The sequence below is a fragment of the Hemitrygon akajei genome, chromosome 5 (assembly GCF_048418815.1).
Source record: "Hemitrygon akajei chromosome 5, sHemAka1.3, whole genome shotgun sequence".
Classification (NCBI taxonomy): Eukaryota; Metazoa; Chordata; class Chondrichthyes; order Myliobatiformes; family Dasyatidae; genus Hemitrygon; species Hemitrygon akajei.
The window spans coordinates 181653272-181666752 of record NC_133128.1 but is presented as its reverse complement, the minus strand read 5'-3'; the positions used below and the strand labels follow the sequence as shown (position 1 = coordinate 181666752).

Here is a 13481-nt window from a genome sequence, read left to right as displayed (position 1 = left end):
CCGCCCTGTAAAGACACTGCCCAGAAGAAGGCAATGGCAAATCACTTCTGTAAAGAAAAATTGCCCAAAACAATCATAGTCATCGTGATCGCCTACGTCAATACAAAACAGCACATAACAAATGAATGATAGATCAACTACTGCCTCATAGACTTAGCAACTTTGATGGACTAAATAGCCTGTCTTGTGTTTTTAAACATACTATTCATTCGATTCTTTGCAGTGATGAACGTTGGTTTTGGGTCGGATTAAATAAGAGAAATCCAGATTCCAAAGGCGCTTGGGAATGGAGTGACGGCAGGCCGGTAAATTTATCTCTTATGAAGTTTAACAGATTCTGTTTATTGATAGAAGCTTTGTGGAAGTCCATCTTTATGCCAAACTATTTCATTTTCAGTGGTTGTGTGTCATAAGCACGTACATACTCATGATTTACTCCCCTGGTGATTGTGTCTTTCTTTAATGATGAACATTGAACAGGACATCTGCTCTTCTTCATGAAGTCACAAATTCTAGGGGGAGCGGCCAGTGATTTAACACCTCAGTCAAATCTGTCACCTAAGAGTGAAGTATTCCTTCAGTACTGCCCTGGAGTGTCTGTCTTGTGCTCAAGTATCTGAGGTGGATCTTAACTCTTAAAGTTGTAAACTCAGTCAGCTCCATCAGGGGCACTGGCCTCCCCAGCATCCAGGACATCTTCACGGAGTGACACCTCCAAAATGCAGCATCCATCATTAAGGGCCCCCATCAGGAAGGAGATACAGAAACCTGAAGGCACACACTCAACATTTCAGGAGCAGCTTCTTCCTCTCTGCCATCCAATTTCTGGACATTGAACCCATGAACACCACCTCACTACTTTTCCCCCCTCTTTTTACACTACTTATTTAGAGTCATAGAAAAATGCAGCACAGACGCAGGCCCTTCAGCCCATCTAAACTGTGCTGATCCACTTAAACTGCTTACTCCCATCACCTGCACTGGGACCTTAGCCCTTCATAAACTTACCATCTATGTACCGATTCAAGCTTGTTTTAAGTGTTGAAATCGAGCTGGCAGCTTGTTCCACACTCTCACAACCCTCTGTGCGAGTTGGTTTCCCATCATGTTCCCCTTAAACTTTTCACCCTTTACCCTTAACCCAAGTCCTTTAGTTGTAGTCTCACCCCACCTTGGTGGAAAAAGCCTGTTTGCATTTTCCCTATCTATAATTTTTTTTATATATACTTATAATTTACAGTAATAATAATGGTTTTATTATGCATTGCAATGTACTGCTGCTGCATAACAACAAATTCCACGACATATACCAGTGATATTAAACCACTGTAAGTCAGCCCTACAATGCCAACATCCTTTTCAGTAGTGAATATGAAAGCAAAGTATTCATTAAGTACATCTGCTATCTCCTCTGGTTCCATACACACTTTCCCACTGTCACACTTGATTGGTCCTATTCTCTCACGTCTCATCCTCTTGCTCTTCACGTACTTGTAAAATGGCTTGGGGTTCTTTGTAATTACAAGAACTTGAAAGTTTGTAGGTGCAGCTGCTATTCATAAATATCCAAGAACTATTAGAAGTTACTATTACACTACTTCAAGAACATTGCTTCTAAATTAAAAGTTATGACACTAGAAAATTATTTGGTTTTAAGTGTAATTACCGTAGTTAATTTAAAAAATGCCTGCACTTGCCACTCTCCCTTTTAATCCCTTTCCATTGAAGTGAATGTTGTTGTTGAATTTGGATCCAGTTTAATTTGGCAGATTTTTTTAAAATTTAGAAATATAGCATGGAACTGGCCCTTTTGGCCCAACAGGCAACACCACCCAACTACCCACCTATTAAACACAAGCCCAATCACAGCACAAATTACAATGACTATTTAACATACTAAGTGGTATATTTTTGGAATGTGGGAAGGAACCAGAGCACCCGGAGGAAATCTATGCACTGACAGGAAAGTCATACAAACTTCTTACAGACAGCTTTGGAAATAGACTCAGAACACCGACACCCTGAGCTACCATGGCAACCCAGACCTTTCAGTCTAAGTGTTGGAAAAGTATGGAGTCCTTGCACTCTACAGTTTGTGAGAAGTTCATTGTCCAAACACAGTCAGGATAACAATAACAACCAAATGTCCCTTCCAAAATTACACAGCTATCCCCAGAAGTCCTGAGTCTTTGGCACATATACGTTACTAGGGTGCCCAAGATTTTTGCACAGTACTCTAGTCATTTTATGTATTGCACTGTACTGCTGCCACAAGAAAAAACAAACTTCACAACATATGTGAGCGATGATAAACCTGATTCTGATATGGGTCTCTATTGTGGACTGAGAGTGGGAAGGGGGCAGGGAGAGGGGAATCATGGTTGGGAAAAGGGGAAGGGAGAGGGGAAGAAGCGGGAACCAGAGAGACCTTCTGTAATGATCAATAAGCCAATTGTTTAGGATCAAATGACCTTGCCTCATGTCTCAGGGCTGCGTGCCTGCACCTGTGCCACACCCTGCCCGTGGCACTCTTCCTCTGCCACCTGTGCCACACCCTGCCCATGGCACTCTTCCTCTGCCAGCTGTGCCACACCCTGCCTGTGGCACTCTTCCTCTGCCACCTGTGCCACACCCTGCCCGTGGCACTCTTCCTCTGCCACCTGTGCCACACCCTGCCCGTGGCACTCTTCCTCTGCCACCTGTGCCACACCCTGCCTGTGGCACTCTTCCTCTGCCACCTGTCCCACACCCTTCCAGCACCTCTCTACCCTCGCCATTCCCAACATCCTCTGCTCACATCAGATTTACAAACTTGTTCTCCGCTCCATGTTGACAAATACAGTAAAAACACAAAATGCTGGCAGAACTCAGCAGGCCAGACAGCATCTACGGGAGGAGGTAGTGACGACGTTTCGGGCCGAAACCCTTCATCACCTGCTGAGTTCTGCCAGCATTTTGTGTTTTTATTTATTTCCAGCATCTGCAGATTCACTCGTGTTGACAAATACAGTACTGTGCAAAAGTGTTAGACACCCTAACTGTATATATGTGCTTCATACTTTTGCACAGTTCTTTACAAAAACGTTTAAGCTCTTACCTATATCATCTGTGTACTAATACTTTACTATTTTTTAGGTTTCCTTGGTTGTCTTGCCTGTTGAATTTAAAGAAGACTCTTATGCTGTTCGAGATTGTGGTGCATTTCAGGTAAGTCTCCAGTCTTATTAGTTGAGCAACACCTTGTATTCCACTTGATATAAACACTGAATTTACAAATTTCAGGTAACTAGCAGCCCCAGTATTCTTTTTCTACTCCTACCAATCCACCTAGCTTTTTTCAAGTCAAGTCAAGTCACTTTTATTGTCATTTCGACCGTAACTATGTACAGTTCCTAGTAAACAGTACATAGTAAAAGGAGACAACGTTTTTCAGGACCATGGTGTTACATGACACAGTACAAAAACCACACTGAACTACGTAAAAAACAACACAGAAAAAAAACTACACTAGACTGCAGACCTACCCAGGACTCCATAAAGTGCACAAAACAGTGCGGGAATTACAATAAATAATAAACAAGACAGTAAGGTGTCAGTCCAGGCTCTGGGTATTGAGGAGTCTGCTAGCTTGGGGGAAGAAACTGATAGATAGTCTGGTTGTGAGAGCCCGAATGCTTTGGTGCCTTTTCCCAGCACCTTTTCCTGGCACCTTCTTGCACCTTTGTTCGCTTTTTCCATTTCCATCTGCACACCATCCCTGCATTAGCAGCTTCCAGCCTCTGTCTCCACCTGCAGCAACACACACAAAATGATGTCAGACAGCATTTATGGAGATGAATAAACAGCCAACATTTCAGGCCAAGATCTTTCTTCAGGACCAAAAAGGAAGGGAGAAGACGCCAGAATAAAAAGGTGGGGGAAGGGTAGGAGCCTAGCTAGAAGGTGATAGGTGAAGCCAGGTGGGTGGGAAAGGTAAGGGCCTGGAGAGGGGAGTGGCTGGGGGAGGAGATAGGCAGGTAAGAAAAGGTAAGAGGCCAGATTGGAGAATAGAAGAAAAAGGAATTGGGAAGGGATTTTTCTTTTACCAAAAGGAAATATCAATATACATGCTATCAGGTCGGATGCTACCCAGACAGATACTTTACTCAATCACCCCCATGTAACTCCATCTGCCTACTGCATAGGTTTTGATTTTTCCTGTTCTGTTCTCGCCTATCGCCCACCAGCTTGTATGTCTTCATATTCCCTTCTCCACTTCCACACGGTCCATTATTCCACTTCATCTGGTTCTATCTATCGCTTACCAGCTCTTGTCGTACCCCTCCCTCTCACCTCCTTTGTATCAAACATCCTTCTTCCACAGTCTCAGTCATGATGGAGGAGGGCATGGACAATCCTTTGCCTCAGTCAGATCCTGCTCAACCTGCTGAGCTTCCAGGCTTTTTGCTCAAGTCTCCAATCTTATTTTCTGGATGTCATTTTTGTTGAGGTTCCATGTCTATCCTGAAGGCAGGTTTGTTACCTAGTGTCATATGTTCTGATAAAATGATAAATTTCACCTGTGCTGACATTTCATAACACAATTGTGTTCCTATAATATTGTTATGGGCGGTAGGGTAGAGGTACATCTCTACCAAAGGAGGTGTAAGGCACTTTCCCTCCGCTAGCCCACAGGTCACCCTTGGACAAGGTGTAGCACCTGTTTAGCCCCAGATCAGGGTCACATGAAGCCACGGAAACAGGTGGTGGTTGGTTGTTTGAGCAGCTGGTGCCTATCACAATTCCTGGTTATCCAACCAGTGATGCCAGGCAGATCATCTCTGAAGAGTATTGAAGTGACTTGGTGTGGGTGGAGGGGGTCACCTGTCACCCAGAAGAAGGCAATGGTAAACTACTTCTCTAGAAAAATTTGCCAGGAGTAATCATGGTCCTGGAAAGAGCATGGTCACCCACGTCATACCCATGAACAAACGAGTAATGTTGTTATCTGTTGTTCTTATTGTGAAGTTCGCAAGACTCAGAGGTGCTCCTGAGTAAGAACGGTCCTCCCATACATTCTGTAGCCCAGAGTGCACTTAGAGCTGAGAGAATACTTATCAATGCCGAGACAGCGAAATAAATCCGGCACATTGCCCAATTCTTAATGGGGTTGTTTTTTGAGTGTTTTATAATGGTGAAATCCGGTCAGCAGCGAAGATTTCATTTCATTTCTGAATCTAGTGGATTCAGCCCAGTACATCACAGGTAAAGCCCTCCTAGCCATTGAGCACATCTGTGTGAAACTCTGTCGTATAAAAGCAGCATCCATCATCAGAGATCCTCACCACCCAGGCCATTCTCTTTTCTTGCTGCTGCCATCAGGTACAAAGTACAGGAGCCTCAGGACTCACACCACCAGGTTCAAGAGCACCTCACCATCATCAGGCTCTTTAACAAAGGGAATAACTACACTCATTTGTCCATCCATTGAGATGTTCCCACAGCCAATGATTTCACTTTAAGTCTCTTTATCTTGTTATTTCATATTCTTGTTACTTATTGCTATTTATTAAAATCTACATTTGCACAGTCCGTTATCTTCTGCACTCTGGCTGATCTTAGATTGATCTTGTTATAGTTACTCTTCTATAGATTTGCTGAGTATGCCCGCAGGGAAATGAATCTCTGGGTTATTTGGGCTGATATATTTATATATATCTACTCTGATATTAAAATTTACTTTGAACCTTGAAAGTGGAGAGCATTTGAATGGCTGAGTTGCACTCTGTAACCTGCTTCTGAAAGCACTTAATGATGTGACTAGTCCAGTCCAGTTCAGCATCCTGTCATTGCTGAAGATTTTCTCTTGTTTTTGATAAAATTGCACTTCTTTGTAAAACAGTCCAAGGAAATGGTTAGCCCTTTGGTTGTTCACAACTGCTGTTGTCAGACAATTGTGTGTGTGAGTGCTGTCAGCTTATGATCATATGTCTGCATTGAAAAAATTACATATCATTGCAAAAGTCAGTGAATTGTGTGATTAGATATTACTGCTCATTATGCCACTGGCATTTAGGGCAGCAATGAAGGTCATCCATCTCTGACGGCGTTCAGGGCTTCCTTCATCAAGTCAGTAGTGTCCTCTCAATTTTCACTACTGTCAGTCATCCCAGGGGGAGACTCGGGAATACCGTCGCACTCAGATGTAGATGGATTCTTCATTGCTGTTTCTGTAACAATTTTGTTTTACCAGTCAGGGTTGTCAGCCCTGAGCTGAACCCCCCCCCCCAAACCTAGAAGACCAGTGGACCACTCTTAGTCTGGCTTCTGCCCTTTAACCATTTTGGCATGAGGCATGACCCTTCCATGAGGCAAAGCATAAAGCCCTGATTCCAGCCAACATAGCTCTTCCAGTCATTGAGGCACACAAGCCTCCAAACCACAACAAGGTTTTGATCCTCTTGGAAGTGAATTGCGTGAGTTCTGAACCTCAAACTAAAGAAAATTTAAAATTTAAAAACTATGCGACTGATGGAAATCAGAGAGTGCATCTTCAGTTAATTCTAGGTTGGTATTGCAACAGCACTTGATGTGCTGCCCACATACATTTCAAACAGATGATTGATAAATTATGTGCCATTATAAACACTTTAATCATCATTCCCAATTACAATAAATGTATTTATCTTGTGGCTTGATGTAGAAATCTGTCTCTAGAGGTTTTAAAGGGGGTTATAACAAGGGAGGTGACCAAAAGCTGGGTCAATCAAGTAAATTTCAACAAGCCTCTTCAACATAAAATGTGATAAACAGAAACACAAGTGTCCCTCATGGCTTCTTTGGCATCCACTGCCATTTAGTTAATTTAAAGCTAGTCCATAATTCCCTGCCCATTCACCTGATTTCCTAATTAAACATATATCTGTTTTGTCCTTGAATATAATCAAACGCTGATCATGTACTGCTTCTTAGCAAAAAAATAATTTCCAGGAGTAAGAATAATCTCAGTATCATTTTTATATTATTTTATCTTGAAACTCTGCCCCTTAGCTCTAATCATTCCAACTAGAGTAAATGGTCTCAGCATTTGCACTGTCTGTCCCAGTCTTGTTCAGCTTAAAGTCTGCATATCTTATTCTTCCAAATTCCAGTGTGTATTGGCCCATCCCCTTGAATCTTCCTATAGGAAAGTTCCCTCAACTTTGTAATTAGCTTAGTATTAGTATCAGAATCAGATTTAATATCATCATCTTAAGATTTGTTAACTTTACGGCAGCAGTACAATAAAATACATGATAAATATAGAGAAAAAAACTTAATTACATAAAGTATACATATGTCTGTTAAATAGTTAAGTTAAAATAAGTAGTACAAAACGGACTAGTAAAAAAGTAGTGATGTACTGTTCACGGGTTCAATGTCGATTTAGAAATCTGATGGCAGAGGGGAAAAAGCTGTTCTTGAATCTCTGTGTGTGTGCCTTCGGGCTCCTGTATCTCCTTCCTGATAGTAACAGTGTGAAGAGGGCATTTCCTGGGTGGGAGGGATCCTTAATGATGGATGCCGCTTTCCTAAGGCTACACTCCTTGAAGATCAAAGTTCAAAGTCACAGACTACATATATTCATTCAAATCCCCTGAGTCCGTCAACTCAAAGCAATCCCACAGCTGCTCCTCTGCCTCCCATGACCGCATCTTTGTTGTCCTTACCTCTGGTGCTTGTTGTCCTTACCTCTGATGTTCAGCGACTCCCTGTACGGAGGTAGGAGGAGGGCCAGCAGATGATCAGATTTCCTGAAATGCAGTTTAGGGATGGAATGATAGGTATTCCTTCTGGTAGTGTAGCAGTGGTTGAGTGTGTTGGGACCCCTGGTGCTGCAGGTGATATGCTGATGATAATTGGGCAGTGATTTCTTCTAAGCAGTTATTTCCTGTAGGATTTTGGCTAGCTTCTAGTACAGGGTTAACTACTCACCAAGATCACAATATTTGACCTTCAGTATTTAGAGCTAAAACCAATTTTTTTGATTTCTAGCCCCAACTTTGGTTGCCATCTACCAGAAATGAGTAGTGTTAGACAATGTGCATGTTTGATGCTCACACAAATGGTTTCTGGAAAATGGTCAATTTCAGTACTTTGGCACTTTGGGAAAGAGGCAGGGGAGATCAGTCCCAGTAAGGAAGGCACAGGTGGACATTAGGCGTCAGAGCTATACAGCTTCTTGTCCCCAAGTGTCTCCCATTTTCAATCATTGAATCTTAATGTGAGGTACAGGCGGGTTTGCTGAAAACTGGTTTAGTTTCTAAAGATAACGTTAATTAAACTGTTTATGATTATGGAATGGGTCACAAAGGGACTGTAACCTTAGACCTGAGTATAACTGTTTAAGCTCATACTTGACAAAGCTGCAATGAAGTAAGTTTGACTACTTTTTGGTAGAATTCATTATTAGTAGTACGTGAAATGAGCACATTCAGCAACAGTGTCTCTCTTTTTTGGCTCCTTTGCTGTTGGGAGTTGTCAGCTGTTAACTGGCATCAATTAGAAGTATCAAATGTAATACAAACTTTCCAGATGAAATGGAACATTATCTCAAACATTTTTCATATATATTTTCACAGACTCAGAAGCCTTTGTGGCACTATTTTATGTATGACAACAAAAGGAAATTTGATTATCACTTGATGCCTTTCCACTGTGGTATTAAACTTGAATGGGTGTGCCAGATACCAAAAGGTAATTAATTACTTACCTTAGTAAACTTATTTTATTCACTGCTCTTCAATGAGGTTACTGCCATATTTTTTGCAACTTTTAATTACTGAACATTTAGTGCTGCGGATCCTGTTTCACTATAGAAATGTACGGCACTGGAGAACTTTTCAGCCCATCATTTACAGCCTGACTTTAAGAAGTCATTTGGCTTAACTCATTTCCATCTCTTGGTTCATAACTTTACTGATTAAGGCAAGTTATGTATTTTGTGTGCATACCCTTATACTGGCTGATAATGGATTCTGTCTCTATCACAATGAAAATGCAATTTCCAAATTTCCACAAGTCTGGATGAAATTTTTTATCCACACCTCCCCTTCAGCAAAAGGAAAAAAAGAAGTCTGTTTTTTCTAAGTACATAACCACCCACTTCCCTGGATTTGAATGTTACTTGTCTCTTCCGCTTCTCTCTGTTTAATCCATTGTTAACACCCTACAGTGTCCAACTTGCTTTCTTCCTGAAAAGTACTTGACCTATTACTGTCAAACCTCTTAATAATATATGAAAATTAGCAAAACTGCACACACTTGAAATCTGAAGTAAAGACAGAAAATTCTGCGTATGCTTTGCAAGTCAAGTAGTATCTGTGAAAATAGAAACATAATGTTTCTGCTCAGAATTCATTCACCACAATTAAGCAGGTTGTCTGTTAATTAGCACTGTGAACTCCTCCTCAGTAATTTCAAGGCAAGTCAAGTTTATTGTCATGTGCACAAGTGGGGGATGCACAGGTGCAGTGGAAGACTTGCTTACAATAGCATTACAGGCACATAGTTTCAGCCAACATCCAGATTACGAATTATACAAGGCAGTGAAGATGGACACAATGGCACTCCTTGACCAACAGCCTTTGCGAGGGCAACTTGGATTTGATTTACCACTTTCTTCAGATCCCATGGTCCTCTTATTTTCAACCATGTGAGGCCTTGTGGAAGTCTCTTATAAAGTGCCACATGCATTATGATTTTAACCCCAAAAAGATAAGTCAAATTGGTCAGGCAAGACCATCCAGAAGGAATATACTTTGGTTATCCTGGAATAATCCATGGATTTCTAATTCTTAGTTATTTACCTTGTTGTTTTATTTTTTCCATTAGTTTGACTACTGCTGAGGTTGTCCTGAATAATCACAATTACTTGTTTGAACACTTATTTGCTTTTTAAGTAACAGTATGATATTAAGAATCCCTCAGTATCAAACCTGTTCCCAGGAAGGATAAGATTACAAGTGCCTTTGTCATTTTCTCCTTAATTTCACTTAATAACCTAAAATTCATTTCATCAGCGTCTGGCAGATTATCGTCCCTCAAAGTTGTTAAATTCCTCTTTCACTGCTCAATCTATTCTCCTTAATTACAAAATTTGCACTGCCGTTCCCCCTTTTGAGAAGTCATAAAGAATCACATGCAGGTCTTTGCCCTTCATGAATAAAATGCTAAGGTGATCTCTGATAGATATTTTTCTTTCCAAAGGTATCCATTTGTTTTTAATGTATTTGTAAAATGTCCTTAATTTTACTTGCTGTTTTTTCTCTTTTTCCCCCCCGAACTCCTGTTTGTAATTTTGTTCCTAATTGTTTCATGCTGCCCTTGTATTTCTGCATATTGAGTTCTCAGTATATGATGTAAGCTTCTCTTTTGTACCGCATTATATTCTGTGATGTTTAGGAGATGCTATATTTGTTTTTCACACACTTATTTACCTACTAAACCTTACTTTCTCCAGCTTGATTTTTTTACGTAATGTTTCCAGCAATTTTCTTTACATATCACACCTCAGTTTTGCAAAATTTTGTATTCCCCAAAATGATTAAGAACATTTAATCCATGTATCTTTGTCAATTTCCATTGCTGCATTAAGTCACAATTGCATGCATTAAAATGCCTATTGTCCATTGTCAGTGTTCATTGTCCAGAACTGCCCCTTACCTTGGCTTTCTACAAAACTGGCTACAATTCTCTCAAAATGAATGTTATTATTTCTGTAGCCTTTATACCTTCTACATAATTCTATCATAGTTAATACTGGGGTTGTCAAATACTGCAAATATGAAGAAAATTTATGATTTATTTATGAAATAAATAATAAATAATAAATAAACAATTTATGAAAAATTGTTCTTTTTATTGGTTGAAGTGGTCTGGGGAAAGGAATTGTAGCAGGATTAATTAATAATTCTGTTAAAGAGCGCTAATATTAGAATAGATGTCCTGGGAGCATCCATGGGTTCTTCCCCAAATATTTTGGTACTTGAGGGAAGATTGGCAGCCTAAGTGGCCATGCAAAAACACTTATATGTATTCTTAAGGAATTTTGCCTAGGTAACAGAGAGGGATATAGAGAAATGATATTGAAATACAATTTGACCTTTGATATAGTGATACCTTTTTATTAAATCCATGCTTCAGAAGTTGAAATAAAACATTGCCACGATGTAATGTATTACACTCTTTCTTTGGCAGGTGTTAAACTGAAAACTCCAGACTGGTATATTCCTGGTAAGTTAATTTGCCAAGAACCCAATTGAGGTCTGCATGTATTTTGATCAACAAAATATGATGTAAGATGTTATTCCGTGCTGTTTCTCACAGTCTCCTGGACAAGATACATATGCAGACAAAATATAAGAACATTTAAATTAAATTAACCAGACCCTGAGCATAGATTAGTACCACTCAAAGGAAATAGCCATTGCATGATTTTTAGCAAATTCCCACCTGAACAATTTTAGTCAATGCAGATGTTAACTAAATAAATTTACTTCGAAGTTTGAACAATACTTACTTGCTGCCTGTTACACCACTGGCGTTCAGGACAACAATGAAGTTCCTCGATCTCTGCTGATGTTCAGGGTTTCATCGTGTCACTAACTTCCTCTCAGTTTCACTACTGTCAGTCGTGCAAGTCCCGGGTGGAGACTCAGGAATACCGTCGCACTCAGATGTAGAAGGTTTCTTCATTGCTGTTTCCGTAACAATTTTGTTTTAGCAGTCAGGGTTGTCAGCCTTGAGCTAAATCCCCAAACTTGGCTGACTGCTCTTATTCTGTCCTCCATGCTTTGACCACTTACATGGATGGCCCTATCCAGAGCCAAAATATAAAGCCCTGACTCCAGCCAACATAGCTCTACAGACCATTGAGACACGCAAGCCTCCAAACCCTTCAACAAGGTTGTGATCCTCTTGGAGGTTTGAACAATATCTTTAAATATTTTCAAATCTATTTTGCTTACAAAATGACAATTTAACAACTGTAAAAATAGAGATTTGCATATATTTTGCAAAGAAGTCATATATACAGCAGGTTTCACTAGTGCAGTAATATCTAAGAAGACAATTATGTTCCTGCATACAATGTTCAGAAATGGACCGTGTCTTCATATCCTGTTCTCGGTGCATGTTTAATAGCTTTGAAATAATCATCATACTTGCAAATTTAGTGCCTTCACTCACTAAATTTATAAATATATCTCCACAGATCTAGTGCATGCAAGACAAAGAGGAAAATAAGTTTAAGTAGTTAACAGGGCATGATTTTGCAAAAGATAAGCAAATCATTTTTTTCAGATTGTTACGTTATTATGAGCAAAATAAATTTGAATATTATAAAAGTTATTGTTCGAAGTTCAAAGTAAACTTATTATCAAAATACATATATGTCACCATATACAACCCTGAGGTTCATTTTCTTGCTAGCATACTTTATAAATCCAATAACCAGAATGGTGTCAAAGAAAGGCCGCACAAACAGGGCAGACAATCAGTGTGTAAAATACACTAAGAAAGAAAACTAATAATAATTATAAATAAATAGACGATAAATATCAAGAACATGAGATAAAGAGTTTTTGAAAGTGAGTCAGTAGGTTGTGAGAATGTTTCAATGATGGGGCAAGAAAAGTTATCCCCTCTGGGTCAAGAGCCTTGATGGTTGAGGGGTAATAGCTGTTCTTGAACCCAGTGGTGTGAGCCCTGAGGCTCCTCCACCCTCCTCCCAATGGCAGCAGCAAGAAGAAATTTTACTTAATCATAATGATTTTTTTTCAAACCAACCCCATCCAAGTAAAATCAAATCCAAGTAATCTTCTGATATTCATGGTATCTTTGGTTGTTTTATCAGGGTCAAGTTGCAAGTCTAGGAAAGGTGTCAGATACTGCAGCTCCAAAAACAAGGATTTCAGCCATAATCTTATTGCTGACAAAAACAATTAAAGAGTATGTATTGAACAACTCAACAAGGAGCAAAATGTAACTTCAGGATCTCTTATTGGATCAGCCACTCATTATTTACTTTCCTGACTTTCTCTTCCTTTGATTTCAATGGAAAGTTTTAATACATTGCTTATGAGTGGCCGAACTGTTACTGCTGGTTTTGTAATCTGCTGAGGCTGAATTCAGTTGCAATGTATTTGACACAACAAATTCATAAGGTACACTCCATGTTAACAGGACTCACTGTAGTGTCAGTATTTGGGGGTTTAGAGATGCAAAATAAGTCTGACAGAAAATGAAGGACACACCCGATATTCTTATCACCCCAGTGTTTTGCTAGATTTTCCCCTTAAACAACTGCTAATCGATCATCCGTACTTCCTGTCCACCCATGTCTCTTAACTCTAAGTTTAGAGGATTTTACTGTGTCAGGTTTTTTACAAATAAGTAGCTATGTGGGACGTTGCTTGGCTGTTTACTAAAGCGTTGTCCTATCGTTGCCTCAGAGTGCCTGA

The 13481-nt window shown here is 39.9% G+C and overlaps 1 protein-coding gene across 2 annotated transcripts in view; it reads left to right on the top strand.

The window, feature by feature from the left end:
• The window catches only part of ly75 (lymphocyte antigen 75), a 180320-nt gene that overhangs the window by 95837 nt on the left and 71002 nt on the right, over positions 1–13481 (top strand). For both annotated transcript variants that reach the window (XM_073047388.1, XM_073047387.1), the window contains exons 14-17: positions 224–305; positions 3136–3207; positions 8601–8715; positions 11218–11253. In XM_073047388.1, the coding sequence (XP_072903489.1) occupies positions 224–305; positions 3136–3207; positions 8601–8715; positions 11218–11253 (305 nt within the window). The remainder of the gene's footprint in view (positions 1–223; positions 306–3135; positions 3208–8600; positions 8716–11217; positions 11254–13481) is intronic.